This window comes from Alosa sapidissima, chromosome 8, assembly GCF_018492685.1.
Source record: "Alosa sapidissima isolate fAloSap1 chromosome 8, fAloSap1.pri, whole genome shotgun sequence".
NCBI lineage: Eukaryota > Metazoa > Chordata > Actinopteri > Clupeiformes > Clupeidae > Alosa > Alosa sapidissima.
This window is the reverse complement of record NC_055964.1, coordinates 19735612-19753696: the sequence shown is the minus strand read 5'-3', so window position 1 is coordinate 19753696 and position 18085 is coordinate 19735612. Positions and strand designations below refer to the sequence as shown.

Genomic DNA, 18085 nt, shown 5'->3' with positions numbered 1-18085 from the left:
ACGCAGATAGATATTGACTGAACAATTGTTAATAAACAGTTAATGGCTCTTGGGCAGTGACCAAAATACATTTTTGATAGGAATCTAAACTGCCACAAATGTTGCTGAAGGCGTCACTTTCCACTGATCTACTGTGTTTGTACTTTGGCTGCAGGAGGAAAAGCTGGGGTAGAACTGGCCACTCCTGGTCAGTGCGCTACCTTATGCTGCTGGTAGAGGATCTTCTGAAGGCACTCCTCGTGCTGGTGCAGGAAAGCGGCACGGCTAAGGTGATCCAGCAGGTACAGCACCGTCTTGTCCCGGTGCCAGGAATTCTGCTCTGTTAGAACCTGCACCCAGAACTCCAGAACTGCCGCCGCTCCCACGCGGCCAGCTCTAGAACTCTCCAGGATATGGGCCTGGTGGAAGAATTCAACAGATCCACTGGAGGTCATTGGAGTGCTACTCCTACTAAATGTTTATTTATATGCTACAGTGCTGGTCGGATTGTATACTGACAGACATTTTGGCTCGGGATCAGTGTTGTCAGACTACACACCTCTAGAGACTTTTTGACGTCCAACACCACAAAGAAAAAACAAATCTAATTAGCGACTACCACAAACGCTATGTTGACTTTGTAAGGTACTCATTAGAACTGGAGAGTGAGTCCGCTTTTCCCTTCCCTTCAACTTCACTTCAAGAAAGTTCAGTACATTTTGTCTTTTGGTGTATCTTTGAAACCGCTACGTAACCAGAGACGCTGGGAAGCCCCAGGAGCCTGTTATCCGGGGGTGTCTGATGTCACCCCTTCATGTGACCCTACCTGAATGACACTGTTGAGGAGTTTGATGTTCTCGCTGTGGGAGGTTCCGATAAGGTGCTGGGTCACCTTGTGTGTGACCTGCTGGGTCACTCCCTGGGGGGTCCCGCTATCCAGCTGTAGAAACATCTGGATGCAGCCTAGGAATCTGCCGTGTCAAAGAGCATGTGTCAGAGACAAATCTCCATTCGTAACACCTACTGTAAATAATCTCACTTAATGACATTTAAAGTCTCATTGGAGTTCAAACATTTGTACAACGGTGAATAAATAAAAAACAGTGTCTCAACTGTTCGTTCTTGAGCAAGTAGAACTGGCACGGGTAGACCAGAGGTAGGAGATTATCCAGAACGTGCACCACGGCTTTGAGGTGGCGGGATTGGACCAGGATCTTCAGCAAAGCAATACCCTCACTGCAAAACTTCTCCAAACTGTCACAGAAACAATATGCACACAAAAAAACTTGAATGAATGAATAAATATTTATACAGCACATACACAAAATAGCTTCTCCTTTATAGCAGAAGTTTGGGGTGTTTTGTTTCAGATGACAGACCTGTGTCCAGTGGTGGTCATTGCGATGGCCAGAAAGCAGCCAATGGGAATGCCTGCTTTGACGGCCTTGAGCACAGGGTGCATGGTGGGGATGTCCGTGACGTCGGGCACCAGCGGGGCGCTGGAGGGCACAGGGTTCCAGGCGTTCTTCAGACGCCGCTCGTTGTCGTGGAGCTTCAGGCGCAGCACCAGGTCCCAGGCCCATTGGTTGAAGGACGCCTCTGGGGTCTGGCCCAACCTCACCACGTTAGCCAGATAGGACACCTACAGGGCCACCGAGGGAGAGAGGACAAACACCGGCCATTATGAGGTGGACTGTTTTAATGGTAAATAGGCTCGGTTGTTGACTGACCACTGTGGGAAATCCCCTACCTATAGCACTAGGAATTTAGCATCTCTACTGAGTATGGCGGAAAATGGTGCAGACACTGGAATGGGCAAAGGCTATAGGCAATGAATAAGGCTGAATGCTAAGACCACAAATTGACAATGAGTTGAGACAACAAACACAGTGTCTCTCTCTGGATGGGGCAGTGGCAGGTGAGTAGTGTGCACAAACCTGTTTGATGCTTTCTGAGATGATGCCCCCATAAGGTTTGTCTGTGAGGTATTTCTGATAGGCTTCCACTGCTAGCAGAGCCACCTCTGAGTGCAGGGCATCTGGCAAGGCTAGACAACCATTCTACAACACAGAAACAGACACACATAGACAGACACAGAAACAGACACAAACACACAGATGTCAGCCTTTGGTTTCCAGAAAAGATCTAAACCCACTCAATCCACCAGAATAGGGGTTTAAAAAAGCCTACAGCAGACGCAACAATACTGTCTAAATTTATCTGATCAAGTACAAAGTATTAAGAAGCATTCTCTCTCTGAAGTCTATTTTGAGCTAGATGTACGTCGCTGTCCATTTCACAGCTTGTGGAGGCTTACAGGGTGGTAGCCCCAGTTGAGTCCCTCCAGGATGATGCAGGCCAGCTTGTTCTCCACGGCAGGGAGGCCAAAGTCCAGCAGCCAGCCGCGGATCACCCCCACCTCACTGGTCACAGGCTTCCACAGGTACAACGGGAGCTCCTTAAACAGGTACAAGGACACCTGGGAACAACAGACCACACAACACCCATTTATAAAAAAATAAATAAAAAAAAAACTATAAACTGTTGAAAAAGGTTTATTTGAAAATTGGGCAGAATGTAAGGTTTTCTGATGGATGTCTCTGGACTATCTCAGATGATGAAGATATACTAGCGTGAGAATGACTGGACTCTCTTTATTTATAAAGCACATTAGTGCTTTTAATATACAAGTCTCCAGGAGGCCGTTTGAACATATACTGTCTCGAGACAGAGTCTGTCTTTAACAGTGAAATTTTGTTAATTTCACTGTAACAAAGTACTCAATTTTCAGTATTGAGTACTTTGTTACGGTCAACAGTAACAACCAATCGTAGAGGTGCTCACCATGCCCACTTTATCGATGGTCTCCTGCAGGCGTTTCAGAAGCACTGAGATGACATGGGGATGGGCAGCTGCTATGGCCGCCAGCAGCTCTCTGCCCACCTTAGAGAAGGTCTCCCTCGTGGCAACACTCACGTAGGCCACCTGCAAAAGCGTAGGCATTACAAATACACAATAGAGCCTTTCAACAATAAAAACAAAAACAATGCTTGAACGTTCTATTTGGGCCCCAATCTACTTCCTCTGCATTAAGATAACATATGGAATGTTAAAAAGGAAGCCTTGTGGGGCCAACTATGATGCTGAGAATGGAACTCTCTTGAAAGGGTCTATACTGAACGAGTGAGCATCTATGAAAAAAATACAGACTTGTTTTCCCAACAGGGATATAAGCTAGTCCTCAGAATAATGTCTATTTAGATAAGATTGTCTAGTGTATGTGCAATTTATTGGCTATCAACGATTAACCTTTTGTTTGTGAAAAGAGTGTACTGAACAATGTAAACTGAAAGTCTGTTTGAACAAATAAATGTCTCCTGATAGCATTTCTCTTGGATAAATACTGAGTTACCTCGTAAATCTCCAGCACAATGGTCTTGACAAACTCGGGGTCGGCGTCTGTCCGCTTGGGCTGGGCCATGTGTGCAAACGTGGTGAGCAGGCAGATCCCATCTGAGCTGTTTATCTCAGACAGCCAGCGCTCAAACTTCTCCTGGTGGCTGGGCTCTGGCATTGTGTACACACACACACACACACACACACACACACACACACACACACACACACACACACACACACACACACACACACACACACACACACAGGAGAGAGCCAAAGAGAAAGAAAATGTTATCATTATGATTCATACGGTCTTGTGAACTCTCAGTATTTCCAGGTGCTCATGTTTTGTGGGATGTCAATAAATTAAAGCCAAGGAATTCACTGCCCTACAGGGAAGATATTAAACAATATTTCTTTGAAATCATTGTTATTTTACTGTGAAAAATGGAAGATGTTAATGCAATTCAAATTTGTGATGTAATGTTGGGATGTGGTGTTTAGAGAACAGAATGCAGTTTATATGCCAAATTTATATTTAACTAAATCGAATGCCTTTAGTGCTTCCTTGTTATTCTTGCATGAAGCAAGTAGCTTTCTTGTCCAAATACAAATACTTCAGGAGTCACAATATTAATCTCTGAACAAAATGTTTGGCAAGAGCCAAAATTGTCAAAAACAAACTACTTACCCACAAAATACTAACAAAATGAATAGTCTAAATCTCATTGATTCACAGGGAACATATACTCTGATATAATGTACTCCTTATCAGTGCTCAATACAGTACATTGCCTTGGATAAAAGCTTAAGTCCATGAGATGACCATGCTGCGGCCTCACCTCTCAGGCCCTGGATGCAGAGGTCTACTTCCAGAGCTGAGCTTAGCCTGTCCAGCCCCTCGGTCTCAGCACAGTGCATGATGTAGAAGATCTTCCACAGCATGACGCTGGACAGCGTGCCGTAAGGCATCTCCGACATGAAGAGCCAGATCCCCAACCTGCCCGCCACAGAGACCAAAGATCAGTGGAGATGAAGTAACTCTCTAGTCATACTCAAGGCTCAGGACAGGCTTGAGAGATTCTGGTCAAATAACTGGTGAGTACTGCATGCTGTAGATACAATTTGGCTTTAGTGTGAAGTCATAATCCACAACTTATTTGTTGAAAACAATGATGAGGAATAGACGGAACACAAATGGGCTTACATTTGGGGTTGGGGTTGGGGTCAGGGTTTGTTCACAGTTTACTGACAGATGGTTGACATTTGGGCTTAGTTGACCATCGTGTTAAACAGCTGCTGACATTCCGTTAAATAGTTCATGAAAGTTTGTGTACCCCATGGGCAATCAGAACATAAATTGTTATCACCATCCACGCTCTCACACACTCATCACCTCACCTCTTGGCTTTGAGGACGTGTAGGACGGCGCGGAGGAAGAGGTGGTCAAACTCCACCTGCAGCTTCTCCATGGAGAAGGACTGCTCCTGCACGGTGGTCCGGCCCACCCCCGTCAGGCTGATGTACTGGGCCCAGTGATCGCTCACATAGCACAAGGTCATCCTGGAACAGAAGACATCCCAGGCCCACTTTATCCACAAATGACCCTTCAGATGGCAACCTCATTACTGGTTCAAATGCTAGCCAGCATGTCTAGATTAAGTTTACCCTGATGGTAATGAAAGTTGAATTTGATAAACATATCATGGATATGTAAATGTTTAGCCAAATATCAGGGCTCTTCAGGACATATCAGGCTGTTCAGAACATCTGCTTTATCCTAAGGTCGAGGCCTGAAAAGAAAGCCAACCTGATCATGTGGCCGATGCGCTTCACAAACTGCCGGTAGCGAGCCCTGTTGTAGGTCTGCAGGCCCACAGCAAGAAGCTCGACCAGAGAGGAGGCAAAGGCGAATATCTTCATCATCTTCTGACTGGTCGTGGCCTGGGGTAGGTAGTTGCCTAAAGAGGGCAGTACAGGATGGAAAAACAAGGGTAAACAAACATGAGACCAAAAAAGACAGGTTAGGCCTATTTCTATGGCTGTGTAGTCCAAAAGTCCAAAAAACTGTCCAAGACACACTGCTTTGTTAAAGTAAAAAACACTTTAATAAATGGGCTACATGCTCATGATTATATCAACTGAAACTCAGTGAGAATAAAATTATAAATTAAACATTTTGAGAGAAACTGCAGTTGTTTTTCACCTTCTGAGGACATGCCCAGCAAATGTTTGAAGAGCTCATCGAAAGGAAACTGAGAGAAGAGGGCGATGAGGTCATCCTCAGACAGCAGCAGCCAGCTTGTGTCTGGGTCTTCATCCTGTCAGGAGTCAGACACAACCATGAGAAAAGCCTCCAGCTGGGAGACGATAAGTCCTTAAACCATCTCTGTTGGTCCTCAGGACATCAGCTAGCTGAGTAAGCACAACGTGACTTGGGAAGCTAATTTAATGAGATGGAACAGAATTACAACTGAATTGTACTACAACAGTGCGCCACTGTTTTACTAAGATGTGTCACTCGTATAGAATTGCATATTGCTGCTGATGACTGCGGTCATGGCAGGATTTCATGAGTCAATCCTCTGTATGCCAGACAAAGTAAAAACAACCCTGTTCAATCCACAAAAGCAGTTTTTCCTTTGCTTACAGTATACACTGTACAATATACATACACTTGATATTACAATAGTAAAGTCGTCTCTGCTATTGCACACTCTACAGTGCTTCCAGTTCACATGACTGATACGAGGATATCTGATGTGGGGTTATTCTACCTCCTCTCCACCCTCATCCACCAAGGTCCAGTTTCCAGACGCCGGGTCAGAGTGGCTGGACAGGGGGGACTTGGTCTCACACGGCTTCATGTGACACAGAAAGTCTGCTCGGTTCCTATGGTGACAAAGGCCAGATGGGATGGATTAGTCCTGACAAGGGACACTCTCTGGGCACATCACCCGTCCCCCAGTATATTAAGGCTGTGAATGAGTGCGTTCTCCTCACCTGACTGGAGACATCAGTATAGCTAGAGCCTGCATGAAGTGATACACCCCAGAGGGGTTTTCCAGCACCGTAATCTGTAGAGAAGATGTGACATCCATGCTTTTTAAGATTTTATTCATATGCTTTTATTTGTGTATCTGGTACTTCTTTGTGCCTTATGCAAGTTGTGCCTTGCAAGTGTTTTTTAATGTAAGTAATTCACTGATATTGTGCATTCCCTGTGCTGTGTGACAAAGTTCAGTAATCAGGTGACAATATAGGTGAGTGTGTAAAAATCCACCACAGCCCCATTTCTTGTTACATGAGAAATGTACCGTAATACATTGGCCAAACCACCTTCACAGGTCCTGCCCGAAATGAAGGCTGTCTCACCTGTAGGAAGGGCACTGCCCACTTCCCAACTCCAGCAGGACAGCAGAGCAGGTGGTTGAGGAGATAGAGGTGCTCTCCAGCTGAGGCCACCTTGTGCAGGACCGACACCTTCACAAGCAAAATGAATATTTCACATACAGAGAGGAGCAACTGATTCCAATTATTACTCCATGGGCTCTAGACCTACATAGTATTTTAACACACTAAGCAAACACCAAGTAGAGCAGAGTGGGCTTATGTTTCAATAGTGCCCTGGAAATCTGAGAGGATTAATACGTTGTTTATTTGTGTAATGGGATAAGAGGGAGACACTGGATCTTGTAGTGTGCTCTTAGCTTAGCAGGGGCCTCAATAAGAGGCTTCTAATCACGGGATGTGTTCACAACAATCACTTCTCTTTTCTAGAAATGTATTAGCCTCAAGGTAAGTGAAATGAGGCTAGATTGCTTTGTGTTGTGTTTCTGAGCTACTCAGGAAGCATTAATAAAGATACTAGTAGCCGTGATGCTGCTAGTTACGTACCAGCTTCTGCAGCCAGAGGTGTATGTCTGCCTGAAACTGGGAGTCGTCGAGCACCCTGCGAGTGAAGCTGAACAGCACACTGATGCTCTCCTTCAGCACTCTCAGGGAGGAGGGCTGTGATGATTTCCCACCGGGACAAGCTAGAACGAGAACAGCATCAAGTCACTAACATTCACCCAAGATCACTAAGATGTCTACAAAACAGCCTTAAAGCCCACTACACAAGGCCGGCGATGCGACAGTCAAACGCAACGCTGGAATTCTGTTCATCGCTTTACTACACACACTACTGGCGACGCGATCACCCATCGATTCAGTGGAGATACATTGACTAGACAGCTGTTTGCCGATTAGAGTGATGTGACGGCCGTCGTTCCATTTGACATATGCGTTGCCCCATTCGTTCAATAGATTCTATTAATTTTGCCGGTCACCTGCCATAAATCGCTGTCACGTCGCCGGCGGTGTGTGTAGGCCTTAAAACACACGGGGAGGGGATCATCGTGTTGCGAGCCAAAACAAACTTTATTCAGTACAGTGCAAAACCAGCAATACGAATACCACAAATACTACTAACACCACCAGCGACCCCCATCACCCCGCTCCACCCCTCAATGGACTTGCCTGAGCTTGTCTCCTGCAGGGCCACACCCCGGGTGAGGGGGTTGTTGCCGAGCAGCCGGTACAGGTAGGACTCCACCTGCAGGCGTGACAGCACGGTGGTGTAGGAGTGCAGGGCCACGGTCTGGTGCAGCAGCTCCGACTTGGCCTCGAACAGGTGCTTGAGCTCCGCCACCACCGCCTCACTCAGCACCACCGTCTGGTAGCGGTGGTAGCCACACACTTTGGCCTGGTCAGCACACACACCCTTGGGGAGGATAAGAAGACAGTGTCAGATAGATAGATAGATAGATAGATACTTTATTGATCCCCAGGGGAAATTCAAGTGTCATGTGAGTGATATATGATGTAATACAGGCCATTTATGTCATGATATGTGACTTCTGAATGCTCTTTTAGCATTTTACGATGCTTAAATCAATGCTCTTAAGGCAACATCATAGTGGGTTTTTTAACAATATCATCAAATCAAATGTTAGACTTGTATACATCTGGATAGCCTATAATTGGATCTAGCACAGTGTTTCCCATACATTGACTTATTTGTGGCGGCCCACCACAATATCAACATTGACCACCACACAATGATTTTCCAGGTTGTACTAAATTGTGCTTAAAGCTGGTTAGCATCATAACCACGCTGTGCTAATTTGTTAAAAACGGTTGCATTCAAGTTAATTCTGCAAACCTACCACCACAAATGGAATCCAATTCTGTGGGAAACACTGTAGCATATTCCTTTCCCTTTGTTCTTTCTCACCTGCAGGGTGAGCTGCTCGTCCTTGAAGCTCCACAGCCGGTTCTGCGTGCTCTTGCTGTCGGAGTTGGCTGCCTGCAGCTCTGTCTGCGCCTGCGTCAGCTGCTTGCGGCAGCGGCAGTAGTTGAGCAGCAGCTCCTGCAACTCGTGGCCCTCCTGGTGCGCCAGGCCCTGGAACTCGGTGGCGTGGAGCTCCACGTTCTCCAGCCAGGAGCCCGGCTCCCACAGCCGCAGCTGCTCGCTGGTGAAGGCCTGGACCAGAGTGCTGGAGGGTGGCCTGGGCAGCTCCGGGTACAGCCTCTGTCGCGGGGGCTTCTCTGCCTCGACCACCTCCAACGGGACCAGGCTGGGAGGGGAGGACTCCTGCTCGACCAGGGGGAGCACAGCGGGGTCCCTCAGCTGAGGGCTGCTCATGATGGTGGCGACGGGCTGCAGGGAGGCATCCACCACCAGCGAGCAGCCTTCAGACGGCTGAACTGACAGTAGCGCCGCGTCCACAGAGGGACATGGGAGGGTGGGATACAAAGCTGGCACACCGGAGATCTGGGGAGCTGAGTCCAGCAAAGTCCGACTGTAGTGTCTGTGCTCTGTTTGTGCGAGCAGTTGGTCCTCTTTGATGTCCTGCAGCTCTGACACATCGTTGTGCTTGGATTGCTCATTCTCTGTGTTTTCACTGATGAGGAGTGACTCAGCTGTCTTGGGGCTTAAAGTTCCTCTTTGTTGGTCCGCTTCACGTTCCCCTTCGGTCAGTGCTGTACTGGGGGCCTGCGGCAGGTCCAGTGGCTCTGGAGGAGAGACCTCTGGGGGCAGACTGAGAGGGATGTCTGTGAAGTCCTCACTGGGCAGTGCTGAGCACTCCGGGGCTGATGCCTTGTCACATAAACCAGCATGTCCAGGCACGTTTCTTATACTTTCAGTGTGTTTATGCTTCTTGTCCTACCAATGAATAGCAAAAATATAATTATAATTTATGAGAGCAGTGTGGAGCAATATCTCATTGTGGGAATAAATTTACAGAAACAGCTGTACCATCTCTAATAATGATGATGTGTAGTAAACAAGTAAGGATCAATATTGAAAACGTACCTGGGATTTTCCAGAGGACTTTGACTTCGCTTTCTTTGGTCTCACAGCTTCAGCCATCTCTGTGCTTGTGTTAACATGGCAGCTTTCCCCTCTTGGTACTTAACTGTGACAGCCTAACACAAAGCAAATAGGTCCACTAGCCCATCCCTAAGAGAAATTGTGTTTAAAGTAGCCAGTCTATTCCCAGATTACATCATTTTTATCAACATAGCAATCTGCCGTGGTGACAGAACTAGCTAAAGTGTGTCCAAAGTAATGAGGCGTAAAATATGTAAAACGGTCATTAGGAAAATGTTTACAAGCACTGCAGCGTAGTTACAGTAGCTACGTGTAGTCGTCGCCAATGCAAGATATATTTCAAGACAAAAGTTCAACGACAACAATGGCCAGTCAACAACTTAATGTTATCTTAATATTACGTTGTTAGCGTAAACAATTTCCCTAAACATGCGATACCTAACTGGCAGGCAAAAATGCTCACAAGATGGGATATTAGTGAAGATCGAACCGTAATCTGCCTTACTCTTCGTTCAAGCATAGCATAGGTCTCTCGTAGCAAAAGGAAAAGCTACCTTGTGTTATTGTCAAAGACAATCCCTGGCTATTGCTAACTCGCTAGTGGGAACTTCATGATGTGCCTAAATATGACAAAGTATTACATCAGAAAAAAGAGTTAGAACATCTTACCGGATATAGACAAGCAATAACAAGCTGTAGCAGTAAATCAACAACTATCTGTCAACAGTATAGCTGCCCTTAGCTTGCAAGCTACAGCTGTCAGTAGTGTTTGTTTTGCTTCGTTCCAGGAACTCTATCGCTTTAGTGGTTCACATGACTCTCCACCCCATACGGCTCACGCGAAGGGTCAAATCTAGTTCGTAGCTCTGAGGTAACGGAAACGATAAAATGGTCGAAAATGGCACTATAGCGAAATGAAACATTTCTTTCAGCAGTAGCAAAATGTATGGTAGATTGCCTGTTACTCATGTTGTAGAAATAGTTAGGCCTATTCAGACTTGATGATGACAATTGGTGAAAATATAAAGTTATACAGAATAGACAGTGATCACAAAACAAATAGGCTGAGACATCATCAGTGTACAAATATTTATTTACATTATAAACAATGTATTGTATGTCTTCCCTTTTATTTTTTATCACAGTGGTTTATTACAGCATAATGGTTTATTACAAAAGTATTTGGTGTCACTTTGGCACCTGTAGGCTAAGTCAACCATGAACATCTTTGTAGCAAACTCTGTGTGAAGTGAAGTGTGGGCATGGGGGAAATACTCTCTCTGTGTGGTCTAGTAGGCCTATCAGTAGGCTACTATTAGTTTGCACATCCTCCACACTGCTGACCACAAATTACAAAAGCCACTGTCCATCATTTCACATTATAATTGAGACATCACTAAGCAGACTCCTAACTGCTCCCACAACCTCTGAAAAACAAGTCAATGTTAATCCTGGCCAGAGATGAGTTGCCTTCCAATCCATATGATATGAAGATCAACCGAGAGATTCTCTGTCGTTTATATTTTCTTGGGAGTAGAATTCGTAGCTTTCAGTTTGATCTGTCAGGCTGCTCTCCTGGCTCGGTTGTCTGTTATGTCTGAAATAATCTGGATCTGGCTCTGCATGAGACCACCGGTCCCCATCAGGGCTGTACTCCAGCTGCTCGCTGTAGGCCTGACTCAGGGCGATGCTCAGGATCTCTTTCTTCTCCTTGTAGAAGCGCAGCTCGCGGCCCGAGCGCCTGGCCTCCTCCAGCTCCTGCAGGGCCACCTGGAGCTCCTGGGCCACCAGGCCGGGCGCCTGCTGCTCCCGCACAATCCAGTCCAGCACCATGTGGCTCCGTGTGCACTCGTCCAGACGGTGCTGCGAGTAGTAGTTTATGACGTTCTAAGGACAGGAGGAAGATGGGCAGCACTTTACTTAAACCCAGTATGCATTAAATAATTCGTTATAAAGCTATAAAGTATTCATAATACCTCATAAAAATTGGCATACGTCTATATAACTTCTCTACGTACACCTAGTACCAACTGCACCTATATACAGTGTATATACAGTAGAGTGTTAAAATGTATAAACCCTTTAAGCTTGAAGTGCCAGTGCTATTCATATTTTACATAGCACTGATAACATGTGCTGTTTATTCAGCAAATGCTTTTAGGGAGCCAGATGTTAATCCACACAATCTTTCATAAGTTGTGTAGGGCTTACACTACAGCAGCATAATGCTTTTAAGTACAGTTATGTCTATTAATAAATAGGACTTATGCCATTCAAGATGATGAATTATGAATACTTTTATAAACACATTTACTAATGTGTTTATAATGCTTTAGAACATGGGCTTAAGTGTCTCAGCAATGTCATAGTTAGTCTCTTATTACTAAAAGAAATATTTATTTTTGGTTGGTAGTTCAGTATAATAATACATGATAGCAGTATAATGGCCTGTCATGGAACACAACATTTATTTACAGATTCTTGTTTTATCATTGAATGCTTGGGGATCATACCTGGCGGCTACATTTTCTTTCGCGAAATGCCTTTAGTGACCCATTCCAATGCAGAATCTGAAACATCGTCATGATCTCCTTGAGAGTGAGCAAAAGAAGGGGGGTGTCAGACCAAGAAGGAAAGTGTATAATAATCACCCAAACAATCACATATTGCTTTTGTTATTGCACTTTGTAATGAATATTTATTGTTTCCATTATTAAAAAATCTGTGAGCAATAAATCATCAGCTTACCTCGGGACACTAAAAAAAGTAAAAAATAAACGGGCCAAATGGAATGTTGCTTTGGGTCTACCTGGAATCTTGCCATGTATTTTAGATTTCGAAAATAACTAACTACAGATGTATAGACCGGGGCACATCATCACTTTGGGCTATTATTATTCGTGAGGCCTACTCTACAGGTTTGCAATGGCTCACTGGACAAAAATGATTTGAACCTTCAGGACCTGATTTGAAAATTGCCCTAGGCATTTTGCCTTTACATAAATCATATGCTATTGTAAAGATTGATAAGGGCATTAGGTTTGAGCATATAGCACTTCAGGAGATATCAACAACTTTGTAATGTGTATGAAATATCCATCCACTGAAAGACACAGCAGGGGAATGTTTCACATTATATTTATGTATTTTGGAAAGTATCCATGTGAACGTTGCTTTTGGTAAATTGAAAACAAATCTATTTCCTCTTCCTTTCCTTTTCAATTTACTGCTGCTGTCTTGAAATTCAAGAGCAGATTAGATTTAAGGTAACCAATGCCATTAAAACAATAAAATACAGTGGGCTATCCTGTTTTAAGACACGCACAGTTTTGAAAGTTTAGATGGCGAGACGATAAAAGGGTGTATAAGTTTGATTTATTCTTTCATTACAGAGCAGAAAAACAATGTTAACAAGTTGTGGATATCCAGAAATAAACTAAAAATGGCAGAATATTGAACATAAGTAGCCACAGTGGTAAAAGTAGTAAACACCATAATACAATGGAGCGCTTTGGGTTGCACTTTGTGCATGTTAAATGCGCTATACTAAATAAAACTGACTTGACTTGACTTGACAATGACATAACGTATTATGTCATAAGTGATAACTGTATGAACCATATTAAGACTTAAGTAAATGTAATTACCTGAAATTCCAGCATTGTTTTTCCAGTATTTGATTGGAGCATAAGACAGTAGGATCCGATACTTGTGCTGGGATCTGAGGCATCTTCAACACACCCCTGGAATCAGTGACAACACAAAGGAACAACACAGCACAGTGAGCACAACAAAAGAACTGCTTGGCACACTTCCGCTGACCACACATCAATCTTCTGAGACTCAGAGCCCTTTAGTTGTCCTGGTGATGTTCTCAGCTTTTACAATGCCGTTGGAGAAAGGAATAGCAAGTCCCTTACATGGGGGAGTACAAGAGCATACAGAGGGCCACCCACATAAATTGGCCCCCTTCCTGACCCTAAAGAGACAGGGTGGACATAAGGGTATAGGTAAGGGCCTTTTCTTTGCTTTTTGGAGCAAAGCTGTTAATCACAAGGTTTACTTGAGCTCTGAACGAATTGTTGGACAAAGATCCTCAACATGATTGAACACAAATTCATGGGACTGAATCTTCACTTCTTTTGTCCCCTCCTGGGTCAACTTGAATTGCTCCATACTTTCATTCACAGGATGGACCCAACTCACATTGGTAGTAGCCACAGCCTCCTGGAGGCTTCTTGTGATAAAGTCTGGGGTGATCCTGCGTGAGGGCAGCTCATTGAACATGGAGTTCATCAGGGCGATTCGGGCAGCATCCCGCCTCGCCTCTGCCTTGGTGTAACAGTCCTGGCAGTGACAGAAAGACAGACAGAAAAAACAGACAGGGAGTCTTAGAGAGAGAGATACATAGAGAGGGATCTCAACCACACTCCTCCAAGAGAAACAAGTTTGTGATTACCACATATGCAAAGATAAATGAACTGTGCAGTCTTGTCTCTCAACAATGTCATGAACTTAGTGAAGTGTTATTTGGGTGGTGTGCTGCAATCTATATTAGAAGTGACACCAAGATTAAGCCAAAAGCCTGAACAGCACATAGAAAGCCGGAGTGTCAGCACTTAGCAGCACATAACACATAACATAACACATACCAACCCAATCACGGGATTACAGATCTGATTATGCAAGCACTCTCCCAACAAGATCAGAGCCAGTTTTGAAGTTAACGTATTTAAGATCAGCATCTGGCTTTGCTGACCTGGTGAAATAAACACTGTCTGGGCCACAATGGTCCCATTAACAGACATTCTGGGATTTTCTAGCTGAGTAAAACAACTGTGTGAGGCGCAAAATATAAGGAGGCAGGCAGTCGGAGCGCGTGGGAAGAGAGAGTGAAACCCAGGGGAATTAAGAGGAATGAACCGGGCCCGTTTTTAATCCACAACACAAAACACACAGAGAGAGAAATACCTCCTCGATGGAGTCATTCCGCTGTGCCCAATGGATTAGAGCAGTCAAATAATGGGGACCCCCAGTGAATGCTCATGAATGTAGGGCCCGCCGGTACAAAGGGCTGTGTGCGGATCAAAGCCACTGCCTGCGCCCTATTCATACAGTGTCGTCATTGGAGCCAAACGTCTTTCCTCGCACAAATGGCAGCAGCTGCCCTTTGGTGCGCGGATTTGAAATCGTGTCAGCCTTGGATCCCTGACAAGCAGGATATGAGAGACCTACAGGCCCTTTGTGTGTCAGCCACTAATGAGATATTAGTTACGCAAATGGTCTTTATTTTTTGACATTGTTGGTTCCAAGTGAATGTTTTTGAATCATTTAAAAAAAGTTTCTGGGAATTATTAGATTTTCTTTATCTGAACTCCAACCAGCATTCCTGAATTCATTCATTCAAATTCATTATTGCATTTCAACACAGGTGTTCAGACTCCACACGCATCTCTGGATAAAAACGACTTCATACTTTTAAAAAAAATTGATGAATGAAAAAAAAATCTCTCAGTGAAAAGAATCTTTAGTCTCCCTGCTCCCAAAGAACATTCCTTGTGTATAGAAAGAAACCTTCTCAGACTGATTTGCGGTGAGCTCTTGTAATTGGACTAATAAGAACCACCTGTTGGCTCCTCCAGTTTTCACACAATCTTTCTGCGTCTCTTCGTCCCCCCCCCACCCCACCCCCCTTCAGACTTGGCAAGGCAATCCTGCTGATCTTAGCTCCATTCTGAGTAGCAGTTTGACCTCCTGAGCTAGCCATGCTTCGCTGACACGACCTGCTGAATAAGGCCTTTATCAGAGCCAATCATTCTGGATGAGGCATAATTTGAGAAATATTTAACTCGTTGTGGAGGTGGCCTAATTTGCCATATCTCACATGGGGGTCATTAACTTCCACACCTGCTCCGATGGAGGTGCCGTTTGACTGTTGACATGTTTGTTTTTACGATGGCAGGGACCATTACCTGAAAATTACCAAAGCAGCTCCCGCCTGGCAGTGTGACATAACAGACGAAAGGGGGCACCGGGGAGATGGAGGATTCATAGATGACTAGATTCTCTGGGTGGACGGAGGCCCCCTTCACCTGCTTCTGCTCCCAAAACTGATGAAGCATTGCCACAACGTTCACTGGAAACAAAACAGGGAACACACTTTTAGTCTGAAACGATTTACTGAAATTCAGGGAGAAAATACATTTGTTGCTTGTTAGTTTTGTAATACATGTATTTGATTGAAACCATACTGTGCAAAATTGTAGAGTTAAAAAAAAACAATTTAACTGTGTCATAATTTATTTTAATGATGAAAGTGACTCCAAAAGACATAGATGTAGTCTACAAAAGTAGATGTCATTTGTATAATTTCAGAATTTTCCTGTACTTTTTCCATCAAATATTGTTTGACATGACGTTCATGGATGTGTTCACAGATAAGAAGTATTTGGGCAAAAGTCTGGGTACGGTGGCAGACAGAAAGCATCTGAGAGGAGAATGGGGGCGGCAGCAGACCAGACTCAGCTCTCTGTTGTGTTTATTGAACTTGTCCGGGGCCAAAAGAATTTTCCAGGTCCATATCCAATTCATCAAAGGCACCCTTGAGAGGAAGGGCCAAGCAGTGAAAATGACCTTCAATTAGCTTTTAAAGATTTAGCTCCAATTTAGATTTTTGTATAAAAGCCAATTGCCCTGCAGAGATATTTTTTTAAAATGATGAAAAACAATCTCTGTGTGCGTCTGCTGGGGCCACGGACCTCTTTTGAGCTGTTCCCCCGAGGCTTCTGATATTGAGTATCATATTCAGCTCCTGTTACTGTGCAGTAAATTAATGAGTCTGTCAACTCTCTCAATGATTCAAGTCACCTACTTTAAATCATCATGCATTAAACGTTTTACCAATCTACCGCACGTTGTTTGGATAAGGGAATACACAGCAAAAAACTGGCATGACAGTCTGTAAAAAAAGCCGAAACGCTGTACAGGTGTTCACTGTATGTGACAGTCATAGAGTTGGCTTCATGCTGGAAGCAGGGACGCGAATGCTACAGTATATGGTTTCAACATGTTTCATACCTTAATTGTTTACGCAGCCTCTTTTAATCAAAACTGTGGAGATATGTTATAGACATATCTTTCCGAGGAGGCTAGCAATAACATTACAGTGAAGGGCCCATTATATATTGTTGTAAGGGCCATGGTGTGGGTGAGAACATGGGTGTGTTTTCACAGCAGAGAAAAATTTGATCATTTTGTTTATTTGAATGGAATTAGCTACAGTGGGTAACACCCTGTAGGTGGCATGAGAACCAATATTCACTCTTCAGTTTGATGAATGGGCAGTGTCTCATGTAGACAGAGGAAATATTGTAGATTGATGTCATTGGTATACAAATGCCTGTTGCTGGGAAACTGCATTGAAATGTTGTGCTAGAGTCTGAAAACATTAGACATAAGGTGATAACTGTATGCAGTAAACACCATATTTTTGCAGTCAACATCCTATTAAAACTTCTGACAGCATTTTGTTGATGTAGATGGAAGATGAAGTTTATAAACATGCTAAAAGAGTCAGCTCTGCCATTGTAACACTATAATTCAGTATAACTCTGTGAACTACATTGCTACGTGTGTTAGTCCCAGTGAAATCAGTCAATGATACATTGGAATAATTGGTTTACTATTTATATAAACTTGGCCTACTTCAAATTCTCAAATTAATCTACCAAACAGCACAGTTATCCCACTGAATGCAAATGGCCCATCCAATATGCAGATGCTCACATACAGACAGACAACAATTTACTAGTAAATATGAGCCCAGAGGAATAGTCCTCCAGTTTCTGCTCAGTAGAGTACTCACAGTCTTTGAAGACTTTATCATCCTGCAAATGAGGTGCAGACATCCTCTCCTCCAAAGGAATCCCAAATGCTCAACAAGTGTGCGGGGGTCCCAGTTTTGATTCCAAGAAACACCTAAAAACCAACTCACATGCTCCCCCGGTTAATGTGAACAACTCCCAGCCGAGCGCAGTTCCACCAGAGAACAGAATGCAGAAGGAGGGGTGGGGTGGGGGGGATCCCCCTACCCTCTAAAGTCTCTTTACTCCACTTTCCTCCCGACCTCCAATCAAGTGTGGCGAGCACTCCAAAGCCGGCCCCAGGGGTCCCCCTTCTGTGGCTGGCCCACCTTTGTCGAGAGCTGAACTAATTAGCTGCAAGTCTGACTGCCGTGGTTCAGTCCCTCCTCACCCCATCTCCTTACTCCCTCACACACACAGGAACACACAGAAACTCTCTCTCTCCCTCTCTCTCTCACACACACAC

The 18085-nt window shown here is 44.4% G+C and overlaps 2 protein-coding genes across 3 annotated transcripts in view; both read right to left on the bottom strand.

The window, feature by feature from the left end:
- The window catches only part of epg5 (ectopic P-granules autophagy protein 5 homolog (C. elegans)), a 28758-nt gene extending 18196 nt beyond the window's left edge, over window positions 1-10562 (bottom strand). The window contains exons 1-20 of one of the 2 annotated variants that reach the window (XM_042100925.1): window positions 10427-10562; window positions 9740-9886; window positions 8657-9589; window positions 7900-8143; window positions 7276-7415; window positions 6754-6861; window positions 6382-6455; window positions 6156-6270; window positions 5585-5699; window positions 5189-5339; window positions 4780-4941; window positions 4221-4378; window positions 3392-3546; window positions 2824-2964; window positions 2297-2458; window positions 1917-2039; window positions 1359-1621; window positions 1093-1233; window positions 806-950; window positions 201-398 (exon numbers count right to left, since the gene is read on the bottom strand). In XM_042100925.1, the coding sequence (XP_041956859.1) occupies window positions 201-398; window positions 806-950; window positions 1093-1233; window positions 1359-1621; window positions 1917-2039; window positions 2297-2458; window positions 2824-2964; window positions 3392-3546; window positions 4221-4378; window positions 4780-4941; window positions 5189-5339; window positions 5585-5699; window positions 6156-6270; window positions 6382-6455; window positions 6754-6861; window positions 7276-7415; window positions 7900-8143; window positions 8657-9589; window positions 9740-9796 (3585 nt within the window). In that variant the 5' untranslated portion in view covers window positions 9797-9886; window positions 10427-10562. The remainder of the gene's footprint in view (window positions 1-200; window positions 399-805; window positions 951-1092; window positions 1234-1358; window positions 1622-1916; window positions 2040-2296; window positions 2459-2823; window positions 2965-3391; window positions 3547-4220; window positions 4379-4779; window positions 4942-5188; window positions 5340-5584; window positions 5700-6155; window positions 6271-6381; window positions 6456-6753; window positions 6862-7275; window positions 7416-7899; window positions 8144-8656; window positions 9590-9739; window positions 9887-10426) is intronic. The other variant, XM_042100926.1, reaches the window with a different exon arrangement.
- A 327-nt stretch (window positions 10563-10889) lies between these two features.
- lix1 (limb and CNS expressed 1) lies at window positions 10890-17740 on the bottom strand. The gene is made up of 6 exons (XM_042101319.1): window positions 17622-17740; window positions 15730-15893; window positions 13964-14104; window positions 13405-13500; window positions 12271-12348; window positions 10890-11644 (listed from the first exon to the last, which is right to left on the bottom strand). The coding sequence occupies exons 1-6, from the start codon at window positions 17662-17664 to the stop codon at window positions 11252-11254; spliced, it is 915 nt and encodes a 304-aa protein (XP_041957253.1). The 5' UTR covers window positions 17665-17740; the 3' UTR covers window positions 10890-11251.
- Window positions 17741-18085: the final 345 nt, after the last annotated feature.

Coding starts and splice junctions, on each gene's coding strand:
- lix1 (XM_042101319.1), bottom strand. CDS start 17,664: ATGTCTGCACCTCATTTGCAGGATGATAAAGTCTTCAAAGACT. Junction 15,894..17,621: donor TGATAAAGTCTTCAAAGACT/GTGAGTACTCTA, acceptor TTTTGTTTCCAG/TGAACGTTGTGGCAATGCTT. Junction 12,349..13,404: donor AAACAATGCTGGAATTTCAG/GTAATTACATTT, acceptor CTCACTCTCAAG/GAGATCATGACGATGTTTCA.